Here is a 16,717-nt window from a genome sequence, read left to right on the forward strand (position 1 = left end):
TTTCTTAAGATAAAGCTTTTCTCACGAAAATTATATCGTGTTAAAATTTATTTTCTAGTATAGTGTAAAGCATATTACAAATCCTTTAATAAGTTAGCTATGAATTGTTGAATTCCTTAATATAAAGTTAGCTTTCTAGAAATTATATACTCCAAAAATTTTAAAGTTTTTTGTCAGCTGGAAAAGTTCCTTCGTCAGATTTACGAAAAAGGGGTTCACACTATAGTTCTTCTCTCCTATTTCTATTGTGCAGTGTAGCTAAATGCCCCACAGGGTTAGTACTTAAACAAAAGTGAGGGATTAAAAAAATGTATAACTATTAATCTAAAAATCCTTTGGGTAGAATTTTACGATATTGTTTCTTTACATTTACAAAAATTTTAACGGAATGACCATCGACATAGCAAGATACGGAGTAGCTTTACTTCTAAAACAAGATATCGTTTAATTTCATTATGATCTATTGATTTTTTTCGCTATAAATTAATTTAGAAAAACATTTAGGCTACAAATTTAGAAATTTAATTCGTTACCTTAATACTTTCCTATGACATATAATAATGTTAATGGACATTTATTCAGCTATTTTAATCAATTAAAATCGCTAAATATTTGTAAACAAATGATAACAAACATAAGATAAAATTAAAATCTAGTTCTATTTCAAGATATTTTTTCAAGACAATTGTTTTATTATACTGTTTAAATTAAAATTCACTACTATACGGTCGACTCTGAAACCATTCCTGTTAAATTAAAGAGAAGATTCGTTCATTTGTCAATTATGGGAAGGAAGAGCGTGGATATTGGATTATTTATTCATTGTCACAAAAACTTTGGGTACTTTTTTGAATTTTGATCGGTTTGACTTGGTTCTAAACCAGTAGTTATAGTATCCAAACATTTCAATCAATAATCTTTATCTACAGAGGGGTTTAATTTGTTTAATACAGGGGTGTTATTCTGCACAAGAGTAATTTTTTTTCCAGGCTGCAAAATATTTTATTTTTCCCCCCTTTAGTTTTTTCCCTAGGTAAGGAGGAGTAAAAATGGAAAAATATTTTTTTGTACTCTATATTTTATTCACTTTGTTAACCAAACCAAATATTTTTCTGGTTTTTTCTCCAAGGAGGGGAAAAAAAGTTTTCAGTAGTATTTATTTTTTTTCATTTTTCCCCCTCCCCCCACCCTTTTACAAAGGGAATACAGTGCAGAATATACACCCCATGTTTATTAACATCAATTTATCGTCCATTGTCTTTTCCCTAAGGATCCCTTGGTTAAAATGCCAACAAATGAACGAATGTTTCTCTTTCCTATCGTGTAAATATAGTTTACAAGGGCATGGCGAACTTTTCTGGGGCGGGATGAACCTTCAGGGAAAACCAGTAGCCGCAGGCACATCTCTTGGGAGCTCCCTAGATAAAATTTTTTTTATAAATAATATATAGATTTATAACCAAACATCCCCCTGTTGGGATCAGTTTCGTCTGCTAGCAAATTGTTTTCTGCTAATTGGCTGTGTTTATATTAATACGATGCTATTGGTTGGTTTCCAAAGACCGAATTGAAAGTCGACACATGGTTCTTGGGATGGGGATATACATTTATTTATACCCTTCCCCCTCTACTCTAATCCCTATATAGGATTGAATATATCTAATTACTAACGCCCTAAGAAATCTTTAGGAGCGCTTGAGGTGGGGAGAGTCGACCCACCCCCTTCCATTTCACATAATTTTTTTTTTGGGGGGGGGGGGGCATTTTTCTACGATCAAGATCACCATAATAGTTAAAAACCTACCCTTGACTTATGATAAGCTTCATGGAAAAGAAGAACCATATCGGTTAGGGGTTAGCGAGATCCTTCGCTACAGACAAAAAAGCTAACTACTTTACACTTGCACCTCTTTCCTTTTTCACAGGCAGACAATTTAGAGGAAAAGATAGTACATATATCCCAAATGTATTTTATTAGGTACCTCAGGTATACGATGCTCAACTTGTAAAATACTGCGGATAGGGGGACAATGGGTTGATTATTACACTTGTACCCAAAGTTTTATAATAATATTTTCTTATTCGCTGGCTTTCTCAGTAATTCTCTTATCATTTTAGATCCCTGGTAAAATGCGCCTCACCTCACAGAGCCACATCCATTTAATGATGGTATCGTCCTCATGGCAGACACAACCAACAAGTCTGAAGGTGTCCATAGCGTTCACAATACAGGGCTCCTCCTTGGTGGCCTACAAACATGTGAAAGGTAATTAAAATGGATATAGAACACGTGGACATTGTGACAGATTTTTTTTTATGATGGACCAACCACCCACCAACCACCCTTTTTTTTACCTAATTTGTTTGAAAAAGAAAGGGGTAGGTTTCTGGTAGAATCCGTAAAGGTGTGTGTTATAAGGCTTAAAAATAGTAGTAGACCGATAATATTCACTAAATATGTGTATTTCTTATTGAAAAGAACTAGAGACAAAAGATTACATAAATTTTTATCGTTCTACTACTGTTTTTTACTTATAACACATAACCTTTACGGATTTTACCAGAAACCTACTCCTCTCTTTTTTTTAAGAGGGGGGGAATTTTCTTTAAGACACGATTTCTCTTGGGAGGGTGGTGGTATCCTCCCCCAAAATAGCTATAAACCTTCCCAGGACCTTTGAGAAGCTACACTGTAAAGGAAAACTATAGGTGGTAGTTCAGCGGTTAGCGGGATCCTTCGTACAAACTACAAACAGACAGACATCCTGTTACTTTATTATAATAATAATAAATGTACTCACAGCTCCTCTGGAGTATGACTTGAGAAAGAAAGGATCATCATTACCAGCCTGCTTCGCCAACAGTTCGTACTTCTCAACACCTAGCAAACACACGGATAAGACAAAGGATGATAAATTGATATATAAATCCCAATTTATGATAAACAAAATAACCCTAAATTAAAATTATTGGTTGAAAAGGTACCTAAGACACTTCAAGTTAAGAACCAAGCAATCAGAATTAATAGCAGTACCCAAAGTTTTGAAGCTGGAGCTAACTTATAAGACAAAGTGGGCATAAATCTTTGGGTACAGACAAAAGGGACAAAGGAGGGATGGGAATTGGGTTGTGAAATTATTTGTATTTAATATTTATACAATAAAAAAGGCTCTAACATTACAGACAGACCAACACTGATAGAGAAGCACTGCTTCCAAAGCTTAACTATGACATAAAAGGGATCTAAAGGGATAAGACAATGTCCGATAAATTAATGTACATCCCCATTGATGTTACACAAAATAAGTTGTGATTGAAACGTTTGAATAACAATCTTAATGTACCAACCAATCAAAATTCACTGAAGTTCCGAGAACTTGCCAAGCCAACGAAAAAGAAAACGTTATTATAAAACTTTGGGGACTAGTGGAATAGGCACAGTGTCAACTCCCTCCGTTAGAAGCTTTGCTTCTAAAGACTAATTTTATAGGCATAAACAATACTACTCACCAGTGGCGTGTTCAATGGGGTCAGTCATGTCATGGTCGCCTCTAACAGCTGCGGACACATGGATGCCACGGCGGCTGGCGGTTCTCACGGCCATGTTCAGGGATCTTGCAACAACTCCGGCCATTTTAGGTCCTTTCAGTCTGAAAATTAAATAATTTAGTTTTTGCGGATTTTTTTTTGTAAAAATAATAAAAATATTCTTGTTTATCACAGTCAGTCTCTTTACTACATTTTATGGATCATGAAAAGAAGACGAAATAGCAGGTATAGGTACCGTCGTATTCTCACTGTTTTAGGTTAGGTAAATTTTAATGATTGCCCCGCAGGGTTAGGAATTAGCCCCGCAGTGGCTAAAAATTGGAGAAAAGCTACTGCGAAAATATGACAAAACCCACTAGGTACCTACTTAGTTTTTTATTACACGATTTTATTTCTTTAAATTATGAAACAATGAAAAATAGATTAAAAATGCTTTGTTTACATATAAATGAATTTAAAAAAGAATTTTACGATAGGAAAAAAAATTCAGAATTTTCATATTTTTTTCTCTTCGTTAGTTTACATTAGGTAGGTAATAATTTTAGGTACATAAATAAAGGCTAAGCGTAATATAATAGAAGACTAGAAATACAAATATTTATATAAGTATTAATATGAACTAGAAACACAGGGATATTCCGGTGATAAAAATTAAAGTATATGCAAATACATCAGTTACTTTAAATTAAAGATTATTTTTTTTTAGGGAGGGGGGGGGGGCAAATCAATTCTTATATAATATAGATGGGTTGATTAAATTCAACCGGAATATAGCCTAGAACCAATACAATACAAAGCATCATTAAAAAAGTTAATTTTCCCAGTAATGAATTTTGATTATTTTCATCCATAACTTCGGTCTTCCTGCCAATATATATGATAATATATTAAGGCAACTATTTTATATTTTGCTTCTATGCTAAAGTGTAGAAAACATCAGTTTGGTTTAACTTCTTTGGTGTTTCAAAAAATGGACATTGTATCCAAAAATAAAACAGCATTATATACATTAACCAATAGCTCTATTTGAGCTAAACAATCCAACATGTAAATAATTCATCAATTCAGATTTATAAAACCTGGACACATTTATATTACCATCCAAACTACGGAATAATTCCGATAAAACCTCCTTCAGCTCGTACGCTCTGCCGTTGTTTTGTAGATTATTATTCTTGTTAGGGCTGGCATGCAGGGTATTTAGGATAAATGCGGCAAGTTGTTCAATATCTTTTAAACTATCTGCCTCAGCCAGTTGGCGGTTCAATACGTTGAAAACTTTCAACCTAAAGCACAAACAAGATTAGTATTCATGAAAACTTATTCCTTTTTGCTGGATAAGTTGATACCTTAGCAATGTATTTAGTCACGAAAAAAAATAGGTAAAATCTTTTAAAACGAACATGATTCTAAAAAATCTAAAATAAAGTGATTATAGGCTTAGTCTTTGGAGTGAGAGGATATAGTATTTCACAAAAAAGATTCCTTTTAGGGTGTAGTTTCCTTATTTTAAAAAAATTTGGTTTTTGGCCTCCAGGTTAATGCTGCAGGCTTCCAGAATATCTCTGGACAGGTAAAATTGAAAAAAAATTAAAGGAGATAGAGGTCAACTTGAAAAACAAAATATGCATCTTATTTTGTTTCATAGGTTTAACTCTAACTTTTCAACAAAAAAAAACACAGAAAAACAACATGCTACTTCCATTCATGAGAATAATACCTGAAGACAGGCCACTGTTTCAAACTTTTCAGCAAGGACCAAGAGTTCAATTTTCGCAAAATTTCAAAATCTATACTCACTAAAATCCAAATAAATTAATATTTAATTCAATGTGTTATATTGAAATTGCTTCATAAACAACTCATCACTAGGATGACAACAACCAGAATAAGGAACCTCAAACAGACTTTTAAAATCTATCCAGAATTTTTTGAAATACAGGTATTACAGGGTGCTCATAATATGTTTTTTTTCTTGTACTTTTTAGACTTGATTGCAGAGATACGACACTTAAAGTAACTTTGTGTCTAATCGTCCCTGTAATTGCTATTCTAAAAATTGAATAAACATCTTCTGTAGGTAAGTAACATATTATTTATTGAATGAAACAAAATTCCTGAGTCTATAATCTGAAGAATAATATGAACATGTTGGTTGGCACTGTCCAAACTCAAAATGGAGATTAATTTTCGCCTTTCAAGATCTGTTTAATATTCAATTTAGTTGGTGTTAATCCTAGGTATTCTTTATATGGTTTTAGACTATAATATCATTGAAGTTAAGTAATGGGATGGTTTAATGCAATTTTTCTTTCCCCGCGGTCAACCTTTAGATGAAAATAAAACTTTGGGTACTTTTGATTTGTTGGATCAAAAATAGGAGTGTCCAAACTTTTGAACCAATATTTTGGACTTAAGACTATTTGTTTCTTTTCACCATTGTCGTTTCCCTTAAGATTGCAATTATCCTTTATAATTGCCATTAATACCAAGTAAAATTGCCTGGTTCTGAGCCGTTTTCTTTGGATTTCTTTCGTTGACACAGATATTTAATATGGACATCTAGTTTCCCCGGGTTTATACTAAAATAAAAACAAATCAATAGGGCAACTGGATATGATATAGGATTTTGAGATGCTATGAAACATGTTCTTTATATAAAGAAAAATATAAATTTACTTCCTACAATATATAATAGAATTTAAATAAGTTACAAAGTTCTAGGGTTGGGCCGGATATCCGGTGTGGCCGGATATCCGGCCATTTTCAATATCCGGCCGGATACCGGATATTGAAACTATCCGGCCGGATACCCGGCTCTATAATTTTTTATACTTTACACCAAAAATCTCTGCTTTTTAAAATCTTAAATGGCTAGGGTCAAGCGGGGCATTAACCGGTAAGGGGCATTACCGGTAATTTTTTACCCACCTTCAGAAAATGACGTTTTTCTCCATGTTCTAATCGACTGATAGAAAAAAACATAAAAACAAATTTGTTCCTTATTAAATTGCCTACAAAAAAGTATTAAATGAAATTTTTGTGAGATGAATTTTAAGGGTACTTTTTGGGTCTCAAAATCGGACGAAAATTTTTTTTCTTCAAAATTTTTTTCACCTAGGTGTATAAAGATCGACCTACACAAAAATTGGTAAGACCTAGAACTGATCCGTAAAAACCTTTTGAACTAAGAATTGCCCGCTCTTTCCAAATCCGTTGAGAGCTTAAATGTAGAGTAAATATTTTTTTCAAAAATGACCAAAGTTCGCGCGGGGTATTTTTCGGTAACGTCGAAAAAAAATTCAAATTCGATTTTTAAGATCAATTTTCAGGTTTTCTTTGGTAAAATCTAAAATTCAATATGGGCTTTTTAAGAATTAGGCCAAAAAGTGAATAGAACAGGTTTTTTATATAAAAATTTTTAAATTTTATTTTTTAAGAAAATTTTTGTGAAAAAAAAATCGAAATTTCTCGTCTTTTAAAAAAAATGATTTTTGACATAGAAGGAATAGTCCGATCTTTATGAAAATTTTTGTGGATAATCCCTATAACCTATACTAATTATGATTATTTATGTTTGACTGGCCGTTTGGCCGTTTTTCATCGATTTTTTTTAGGTTGAAAAGACGTTACCCACAATGCCCCACCGTGGGGCATTTATCGGTAATTTCTTTTAGTCCAATTATGACAAACTTCTAAAAGTCCTAGGATAACGTCGTATTAGGACCTGATAGTCCTTTCCGTAAGCTTTCTAATGGTCTTGGTCCCATTTAAAAATATTAATATTTACCCCATTCTTTTTTCAAAAAACCAAAAAAATTACCGGTAATGCCCCGCCTCACCCTATAATTTTCTTATTATTGAAGCTAGAAGAACATTTTTTCTGAATAAGTTTAACTTTATGTAAAGGGGGGGGGGGGAAATGTGGTGACTCGTGCCACGACATACCAGCAATTTTATTTTGGGTGCTACTCCCTTAGTTTTAGAGATAATTGGGTGAAATCTTTTGGGCTGGGTCACTAATTACCCCAACTAGAGGTATCTTTCAAAAAAAACGGCGGCGGGTCCGCCGCTCCCGCCGTTCGCCGCCATTTTCCGCCGCCGCCAAAAAAAATTTTTTTATTGCATTTCTCGCCGAATTAGGCAATTTGGAATCATTTGAGACCATGTTATTTTTTTCAAAAATTTTTCCCCTTATAACCAACCCTGTGGGGGGACTTAGTCATTTTTTTCCAATTCTCGTTTATCAAGGTATATCTTAAATTCAGTGCCTCTCCTAAGCTTTTAAAGATATTGAGACAAAACCTTTTGAGGTAGATCAGTAAAAAATATTTGAATAAAAAATGGCGGCGGTACCGCCGCTCCCGCCGTCCACCGCCATTTTCCGCCGCCAAAATTTTTTTTATTGCATTTCTCGCCGAATTAGGCAATTTGGAATCATTTGAGACCATGTTATTTTTTTCAAAAATTTTTCCCCTTATAACCAACCCTGCGGGGGGACTTTGTCATTTTTTTTCAAATTCTCGTTTATCAAGGTATATCTTAAATTCAGTGCCTCTCCTAAGCTTTTAAAGATATTGAGACAAAACCTTTTGAGGTAGATCAGTAAAAAATATTTGAATAAAAAATGGCGGCGGTACCGCCGCTCCCGCCGTCCACCGTTTTAATGGTAATTAGTGTAATAGTGACCCAGCCCAAAAGATTTCACCCAATTATCTCTAAAACTAAGGGAGTAGCACCCAAAATAAAATTGCTGGTATGTCGTGGCACGAGTCACCACATTTTCCCCCCCCCCTTTATATAAGATTTCTGAAATTTTTTTTACTACTTTAATATCTGGTAATTTGGCCGGTTATCCGGCCGGATAGCCGGTAATTTGGCCGGATAACCGGATATTTGCCGGATATCCGGCAAAAAAAAGTATCCGGCCCAACCCTATTACAAACCTATGAACTAAAATAAGTTGGTTCAACAACAAAAATGCCTTCACTTCTTCTTTCTGTCGAGAGTCCTAAATATTTATAATTCCATTTGTACAGATTAAAATGGGACTACGGACTAACAAAAGCAAGTGATCCTAGCATATAGCAGCAAGGATTTCAAGATTATTTTAGTGATGCATAATGCAGTTATACTAAAAGATCAACAGTTAGATAGGTTTTCATCGTGATTCGTATTTTCGTAGTAGCTTTTGATAGGATATTTTAGGTAAGATGACTGCCTTGCAGGGTTAGAGCACACCGCAGGGACTGGAAATAGGAGAAAGCTACTGTAAAAATATGACGAAACACCCCCTAAGAGGCGATGTCACGAAAGGGACCATGCCCTAAATTTTCATCAAAAAGTAGGGGAAGGGAGGGTTAATTTTCCAAATGCCTGATCCCTAATGGAGGCTGCCTTTCTAGTACCAATGAAATATAACCTAACCTAACCTGACCTGACCTAACACACCCACCCCCCCCCCCCTCCCAATATTTTATATCAATTTCAAAATAAGGAGATGGGGGAAGTTTGTGCTCAACTAGGCACTTAGAGGGAATATTGGCAAACATTTTAACAAACCTGCACTAGAGAACACGCATACAAATAATCTTCTCGGGCAGCTATTCTTGTATCAATTAAATCCACATATTTGTTTATATTTTGCTTAGTCACGTACATCCGGACTGCTTCTTTCAGATAGATGGATTGACTTTTACCAAATCGCAGATTTTCTAACAGTGAATTCAAAGCCTCCTGAAGAATATAACCTGTATGGCTAAAACCGATTAATATCCGCTGGATTAGAACCGGTTCTCAGTAATACTGAAAAACCATGTATAGCTTTGAATGACACAATTTTCGACAGATATTAAAATAAAATTAATACCAGTTTTGTTAACCCCGGCATTCGACCCGTGGGGCAAACAAAAATGGTTTTAATCTGTTTATTTTTTAAAATTTTAATATCTTTGGAAATTGTCTATAATACAATGCGATAAAACAATATAAAACAAGAATTACAACATCCATGAGTGGGGAAACACAATTTTTTTTGTATTACTGACAGACCGACAGAATCAAATAAATAATAGGTTATACTATATAGATGATCATAAGTAAAGCGAATCTTTACAAAAAATACAGTTGTCTTCTTTAACAACAGCCGAGAAAAACATATTTCCCATAAAGCGTTGCGGGCTGACAGACAGACAAAGTAAATTATCAAGCATTAAATCTCTATTAAACAAAACAAGGATGACAACATCCATAAAAGCAAAGCACTGAAGCGGTAGGACAAACAGACATTAACACTTGTGTAGTGTCAGAACTGAATAATCAGAATATAAATGTATAAGAGTCAAAGCAAAATTGTACGGACATTTTAGTGATGATTATAGAGTTGCTTTCTAAATCGTACCAAACTATTTAAGGAATCACCATGCAAAATTTGAAATCGATAGGACAATTCTAACATGCCTAAATAAACGAAAAAAGCTATCCGTTACGGACGTACCGACCCTAATTAAAGAAAAGCTTCGCTTTTAAAAAGGAGCTTTTAAGCATTCTATTTAAAACTTACCTCTAAAGCATTTTCTACAGATATTTCAGGATCTAAATCTTTCATTTCTTTAACCAAATCCATCTCCCCCAATCGACTTACTTCAACACCTAAAGAGTATTTTTTTTTTTATACAAAGCTACTGTATAGGTACATATTGTATAAATATCTAAAAATATACATCTCGCGGAATTAAGAAATATTTCGACCAAACTTTTGGTAAGAAAAAACATTAAAGGCAACAAACACACTGGAGTTTCTTTGCCATTGTTTAAGGACAAAACCATATATACAAGGGACTAGCTAAAATAATTAAACAAAATTTTTTTTCGAATAAAACAGATTATGCAGGCGTGTTTTGCAATCTAGAGAGGTCAATATAAAAATCAAACAATCTTACCTTCTTTGATTAATTGATGAATTCCATCAGCGCTAAATTTCTTGGTTAATTTGGTTTGTGGTAATAATTTACAGAAAAAGTGGTGAATTCTGTTTAATATTACAGTTTCGTTCATCTTAAATCTGAAATTATGGGTATTTCATTTATTTAAAGGTAATTAACACGGTATAACATGTAGGTATGTTTATCTATCAATGAGTCTGTGTGTGGCAAAATCAGTCAACAACGTACGTACGAAAAAGGCTTTAATCTCTTTTGGGGGAGAGGTACCTCAACCCGACCAAGAAAATTCGCACCAAGATTGTATAACTTATACTTCTAAATTAAAAGTAGGAGTTATTTCTCCCGCCTTTCCAACATTAAATTATTTCTAAGATGCCTCTAAAGTCGCAACCGTTGTAATTTTATAATATCAAATGTACGTACTTTCAAACAAAAATCCATATTTATTTATAAATATATACTTACAACCCGAATATGCTAAAAATCATTTCATAAAACAACAACAAATGAATAAAAAGTGTCTAAAAGTCATCTTTTCAAAAGATCACATTCACAATCACCCCGAAATGGCCAAGAAAATGTTGAAAAATGTCATAAAAAAAAACAGGGCCAGCATAAGCAAGGGAGGCAGCAAGTGTGTGTGTGTATTGGTGTGTGAGGTTGTGCCAATATGGAGGAAATGCCGCGCCAAATTATAAAAGTAAAAATCTACGAAACTTGAATCAGCTGATCTTAGTGAGTTGGAACATTTTTGCTTATTCAAAATAAATTTCAAATTAATTAGAATATTCTTTTTTTGTTATTTCTGTCAAAAAATGTAAAACAGTTAAGATATTCAAAAATGCCCTAAAAATATCTTTACTGCCTAATACCATACTATAGTTTCTAGTTATTCATTAGAAAAATGTTGAAGTTTCCTAATTAGTATAAACTTGCATTTAAGTTTATACTTAACAAATTATCATTTGAAATACTTTTTTTTCGTCATAGAAAGCAATTATCAATCTACAAATTCAATAATATTTTAAAGTGACAGAAGCTTAAGCAATTTTAAAGTTAAAATTTCCGAGGTTTCGTGATTTGTGTTTTTAATTCTCCATGATGCTTTCTTCTCTCCCCATTTCATTTCAAGTTAAAAGTTTCTCCCAACCAAAATGGATTAAAAATGATTTGAAATTCATGTGTTTTATAAAAATGGACATATCTATTATCTATACATTGAAAAAGTGCTTCGAATAATATTTATTTGTTTATTTTTTGTATTATTTTGTATGTTCGTTTGTTTTACAGTTTAAACGTCTTAAAAACCTTTTTAAAATAAAAAATTAAAGCTCAAACCCAAAAATATTTTTCAATAGTTGTTTTTGATTTGTAGAGCATTGCTCGTTTTGAATGTTGTCATCCTTTTCACCTGGTGTTTTTAAATTTAGAAACTCTTCCTTTAAACTTACCTTTAAATTTCAGTGTGGTTTTAGCGAGATCAAAGACACGTACGTACGTGTACAAATAATCATCCGGAATTCAACGATAATATTGTGGTTTTTTTTTGCAGACTTAACCTCCCTCTACCTGTAAAAATGGCATTCCGCAGCTTGGCTTTTGGTCTCGGCCGTAGAATGATGTCCACCTCTTCTGTCAGGTATAAAGTTATTCAAAAAAACGCTGATTTCAAAAAACGCCTACCTTTAATTGAAAATGACTATCTGAAAAAACACCGATTGTAATAAATATCTTGGTTGGTCCTGAGAGTTTTTATTTGAATGTCTTGAGCATGGATCTTAAAGGATAAGACATAAAGGACTATGAATTGAAGTACAAAATATTTCTCGTTTATATATTGTTGAAAAATTTTAATGCACTTTAATAATTAATATTTAGAGGTTGTAAGCAAACCAACCAGAACACTAGTTTATAAAACTTTGGGGACAAGTAAAATGGACATGACTATCGAAATATTTCCTCCTTCACTCGTTTCGATGCGTTTGGAATTTCTATTAATCTCTGTTCCTTAAAGTATCGGATGGGAGGACTCTCATTTTTCATCCAGGAGATATGCTGTTGTATTTTCATTTTTGGGAGGGTTGGGGGGTGTCACCACAGGACCAGTAGTTATATTCCTTGAAGAGTAGAATCCGATCGGTTCAGTGGTTACCGAGATCTTAAGGGACGGACAGTTATCATTCTACTTTGTATTACAGATATATAACTTTTTCAGGAGTGCCGATATGGCTTTTACTTTCGCTGCCCCCAACGCAGTCCACTATGACGCTGCTAATGTCAGACAGGTGACAAGGAATAATATTTTATTAGCTACTCCTATAATACGATACGATTTAGGAAGCGTAGCAACCTTATAATCACCAGAAAGTCCTTACATTCATTTAAAACATGCTGATATTTTTTTTGTTTGATTTATTTACCTATCCTATTTAATTTATTTTTTGAATAATGATTCCCAGGACAACAAGGTATAATATTATAAGCGAGTCAACTCTATAATCAAATGCTAAAAAGGATAGTATGTCCTTTTACTGTATCCTATATGTACGCAATTTTTGCAATTAATCTATGTACAATTTTGTTAAGCTTAACAAATAAATGTTTTGCTCATTGAGTTTTGACACTCTACAAGAGTTATTGCTCGTTTATTCTCCCTTCTGACTGTAGAGCTTTTTTTGAATTGTCATCTTTATTTATTTATAACTTCAATTTATGTAATTGAAGCTTGATCTTTATCTATTTTTTTTATGTCCAATACATTATTAAGAGTTAATATAAATTCACTTTTTCTGATCAGGTTGATGTCCCCTCCTTTTCCGGAGCTTTCGGTATCCTTCCCGCCCACGTACCCTCTCTAGCTGTTCTTAAGCCCGGTAGGTTCATTTTTTTTTATTAGGAAATTCATTTTCATTAACAAGAATTCTAAGAAAACTGGATAGGAATGGAAAAGTGTTCTAATTCACAAATCAAATGATAAAAAAGATTTTTACATAACTATATAAAATATTTTATCTGGCTTCAATGCTCGGGATATAGGCTAGCACTTACTTTAAAGATTATCTGCGCTAATTAAACTATAATTGAGATTATATGATCAATATTCTAGCCAATCAAAGTGTCCCCTTCCATTAATTTTTCCTTTCTTTATCGTTTTTAATTTTTAGGTGTTGTAACTGTATACGAAGAGGATGGTACCGCCAAGAAATTTTTCGTTTCCTCCGGCTCCGTTACCATTAATGATGATTCCTCCGTTCAGGTTTCTTTATTTTTCATCAAATTAAATCTTTTCTGGTAATTTGTAGAACCGGCTCAACGTTGGTCTCCAAAAAGTGTGTCTACTACTGCCTACCCGTCTCTAACTTGTATCAATTTATGCAAATCTTGGCCGATTTTCACTGATTCTTTGATAAAAGCTATAAGAAAGCAATTTTTAGTCGTGCTATGAAATTATCGCCCATTTTCTCATCCCTTAAGATCACTGGGTGTCTTTTCAGTATAATTTAAATTGTCACATTGTGTATGTTCCTTTTTTACTCGAGTAAAAACATGGAAAATCCTACTTTAGGGTAAAGCGGGGCGAACTCGGTCTTTTTTTCGGTTTTTTGAACCTGCAAATCGTAAAAATTATTTTTTTTAAATGGGACCAAGACCAGTAGAAAGATCTCGGAGAAGTCGATCAGGTCCTAAAGGGACGTAAACCTAGGACATTGGGAAGTTTGTCAAAATTGATCTCTAAAACGGCACCGACTTCGCCCCGCCTTGAGGCGAAGTCGGTAGGGCATTTTCAAGCTTCAAAAAAATCGATGACGTATTGATTTTATTACAGCATGCCCAAAAGGTAAAAGTTGCTAAATGTAATAAAGAGTATGCACAAAAAATTTTATTAAGATAGGTCAATTTTTTCTACCAAAAAAAAAAAATTTTTCCGAAGTACGCGAAATTTGACTTTTTTTTCGAAAATTTTTTTGATAAAAAACATAAAAATACTACTAGAAAAAATAACTTTTTATGACTTTAAAGGCCTGATCCTTGAAATTCAGGCAATTTTGAATAGATTTGGCCAAAAAAAAATTTGTTCTATTAGCAAAATTTCCTAAAAAAATTAAGTTGAAAAAAAGAGAATAGTTTGGCAAAATCTGTGGTCGATTTTCCAGCTTCAAAAAACCTATGACATAGTGATTTAATTACAGCATGCCCTAAAGGTTAAAGTTGCTAAATGTAATAAAGAGCATTCACAAAAAAAATTATGAAGATCGGACAATTTTTTCTACAAAAAAAAATAAATTTATTCTAAGTACGAGAAAATTGACTTTTTTTCTCGAAAATTTCACTTTTTTATATAAAATTGAAAAAGTTAGTATAAAAAGTGAAAAAACCGAATTCGCCCCGCTTCACTTTTAGTCTATTTAAGAAAAAACTATACAAGCTTTTTTAAAGTTTTAAACGGAAATGGATAGCCTATTAGATTCTTAATAAGTCCCCTGAAGACGTCTAAGCTCTAGCTCTTACCAGTTTTTGTCCAACTTACCGTTTTTCCGACTGAAGCAAAAAAATCGAAAAAAAAAATTTTTGTCGTCCGACTTTAAGACCCAATAAGTACCCTAAAATTTATCTCACAAAAATTGTCATTTTATACTTTTTTGTAGGCAATTGAATAAGGAACAAATTTGATTTTATGTTTTTTTCTGTCAGTCGATTAGAACACGGAGAAAAATGTCATTTAATGAAGGTGGTCAAAAAAATACCGACTTCACCTCAAAACCGAGATCGCCCCGCTTTACCCTAGTGTTTACACGTTTTTTAGATCCTTGCTGAGGAAGCCCACAAAGTCGAAGACCTTGATAACGGCGCTGCCAGGTAAAATATTGTTCCATCTTTTAATAAGCAAATGATGTTATTATGTATGATTTTGGTCTATGTATTTAATTTATTTGCTTTTGATAATGAAAATTTGAAAACTAATTCTTTATCTTACTACCTACTTTTTATTAGTATTAAAGATCCAAAGTTGATTTTTTTGTCAAGATTCGTATGACCTATGCGCATCCAGGGTTTCATTGTTTTGTCTGTCTGTCTGTCCGTAATAATTCATCTTTCTATATGTCTATTTATGGATGTTGATCTACTTGTATTCAAGAGGATAAGTTTAAGATAATAAGGGATAAGACAATGGCTGATAAATTGATAAACATTTCCAATGATGATAGACAAATTCATCCCTTCTGTAGTTGACAATTGGTGGTTTAAATGTTTAAACAATCAATTTAATTAACTTACCATTCAAAGTTTAATAAAAGTCCCCAAAACGCTTTTATAAAAATTTGGGTACTTATGTTATAAATAGTTTAGAAGATAATCCTATTTTAATATAGACAAGTTCTTGCTGACGCGCAAGCTGCCCTGAATGCCGCTAACGATGAGGTTTCCAAGGCCGAGGCTCAGATTGCCATTGAGGTAAGTTAGGTTAAAGCATATTGGAATAGTTATTAATCGTATTGTATAATAGACAGAATGATAAAAACCAGTTTTGTTAGCCCCGAGCGGACCAGGGTATAGGCTAACAAAACTGGTAATGATTTTTAAGATTTATACTCTAATATTTGTGGAAAACTGTAATACGATGCAATACATCATTTTTAAGAATGTCTAAGAACCGGTTCTAATCCAGCGGATTCGAAGCCATACTGGAAAATATTTTACATTAACATTGACAAATACTGAAATTAGATTGAAAAGAAATGCTTCGCTAATTAGAGTTGTACCAATTTATAATATGTGACAATAAAAGTTACCATTACAGGAAAAAAGTATATATTTATATTTTGTAACTTTAAATCCTATATGATGTCCTCTAATATAAAGCAGTGAGGTTTTTTTGTCTGAATCTTAAGATCTTAGAAACTGCTCGTCCGAATGGGTTGTACTTTTCGGGGAAGCTTCATAGATGACATGGGATGGGATTTGGCTATTTTCCTGAACTCCCATGCGCCCCTCTCCCATAAGTTTTCATTTTTCAGGTCGCCGAAGCTCTTGTCGCTGCCACCAACTAAACATCTCCCCTCCAACCAACCTTTCCTCAAGTCAACAACACCTCTATTCATCAATGTAATGTCTGCTCTGAAATTTAATTAATAAACTGTAGTTTTTATATAGTTTTTATGTTGCATTTTTTGTTAAAATGTTGAAATTTAAAAAAGAGAAAAATTACAAATTGTGTTTTTTCA

General features: G+C 33.1%; 3 protein-coding genes across 3 annotated transcripts; 1 reads left to right on the forward strand and 2 right to left on the reverse strand.

Moving 5' to 3' along the window:
* Window positions 1–644: 644 nt before the first annotated feature.
* Window positions 645–4,181, reverse strand: LOC145334891 (cytochrome c oxidase subunit 5B, mitochondrial-like). Its single transcript, XM_080180510.1, has 4 exons — window positions 3,511–4,181; window positions 2,802–2,881; window positions 2,142–2,249; window positions 645–1,418 (listed from the first exon to the last, which is right to left on the reverse strand). The coding sequence occupies exons 1-4, from the start codon at window positions 3,632–3,634 to the stop codon at window positions 1,335–1,337; spliced, it is 396 nt and encodes a 131-aa protein (XP_080036636.1). The 5' UTR covers window positions 3,635–4,181; the 3' UTR covers window positions 645–1,334.
* Window positions 4,182–4,259: 78 nt separating this feature from the next.
* Window positions 4,260–11,122, reverse strand: LOC145334890 (uncharacterized). The gene is made up of 8 exons (XM_080180509.1): window positions 10,491–11,122; window positions 10,112–10,200; window positions 9,112–9,285; window positions 8,496–8,560; window positions 6,052–6,131; window positions 5,667–5,753; window positions 5,270–5,348; window positions 4,260–4,835 (listed from the first exon to the last, which is right to left on the reverse strand). The coding sequence occupies exons 1-8, from the start codon at window positions 10,603–10,605 to the stop codon at window positions 4,559–4,561; spliced, it is 966 nt and encodes a 321-aa protein (XP_080036635.1). The 5' UTR covers window positions 10,606–11,122; the 3' UTR covers window positions 4,260–4,558.
* A 504-nt stretch (window positions 11,123–11,626) lies between these two features.
* On the forward strand, window positions 11,627–16,704 carry ATPsyndelta (ATP synthase, delta subunit). Its single transcript, XM_080180515.1, has 7 exons — window positions 11,627–12,132; window positions 12,709–12,778; window positions 13,291–13,366; window positions 13,658–13,749; window positions 15,298–15,350; window positions 15,866–15,947; window positions 16,511–16,704. Exons 1-7 carry the CDS (start codon window positions 12,071–12,073, stop codon window positions 16,541–16,543), a joined length of 468 nt encoding a protein of 155 aa, XP_080036641.1. The 5' UTR covers window positions 11,627–12,070; the 3' UTR covers window positions 16,544–16,704.
* The last annotated feature ends 13 nt before the right edge of the window (window positions 16,705–16,717 follow it).

This window comes from Acartia tonsa, chromosome 13, assembly GCF_053477335.1.
Source record: "Acartia tonsa isolate MP-2025a chromosome 13, ASM5347733v1, whole genome shotgun sequence".
NCBI classification, from domain to species: Eukaryota; Metazoa; Arthropoda; class Copepoda; order Calanoida; family Acartiidae; genus Acartia; species Acartia tonsa.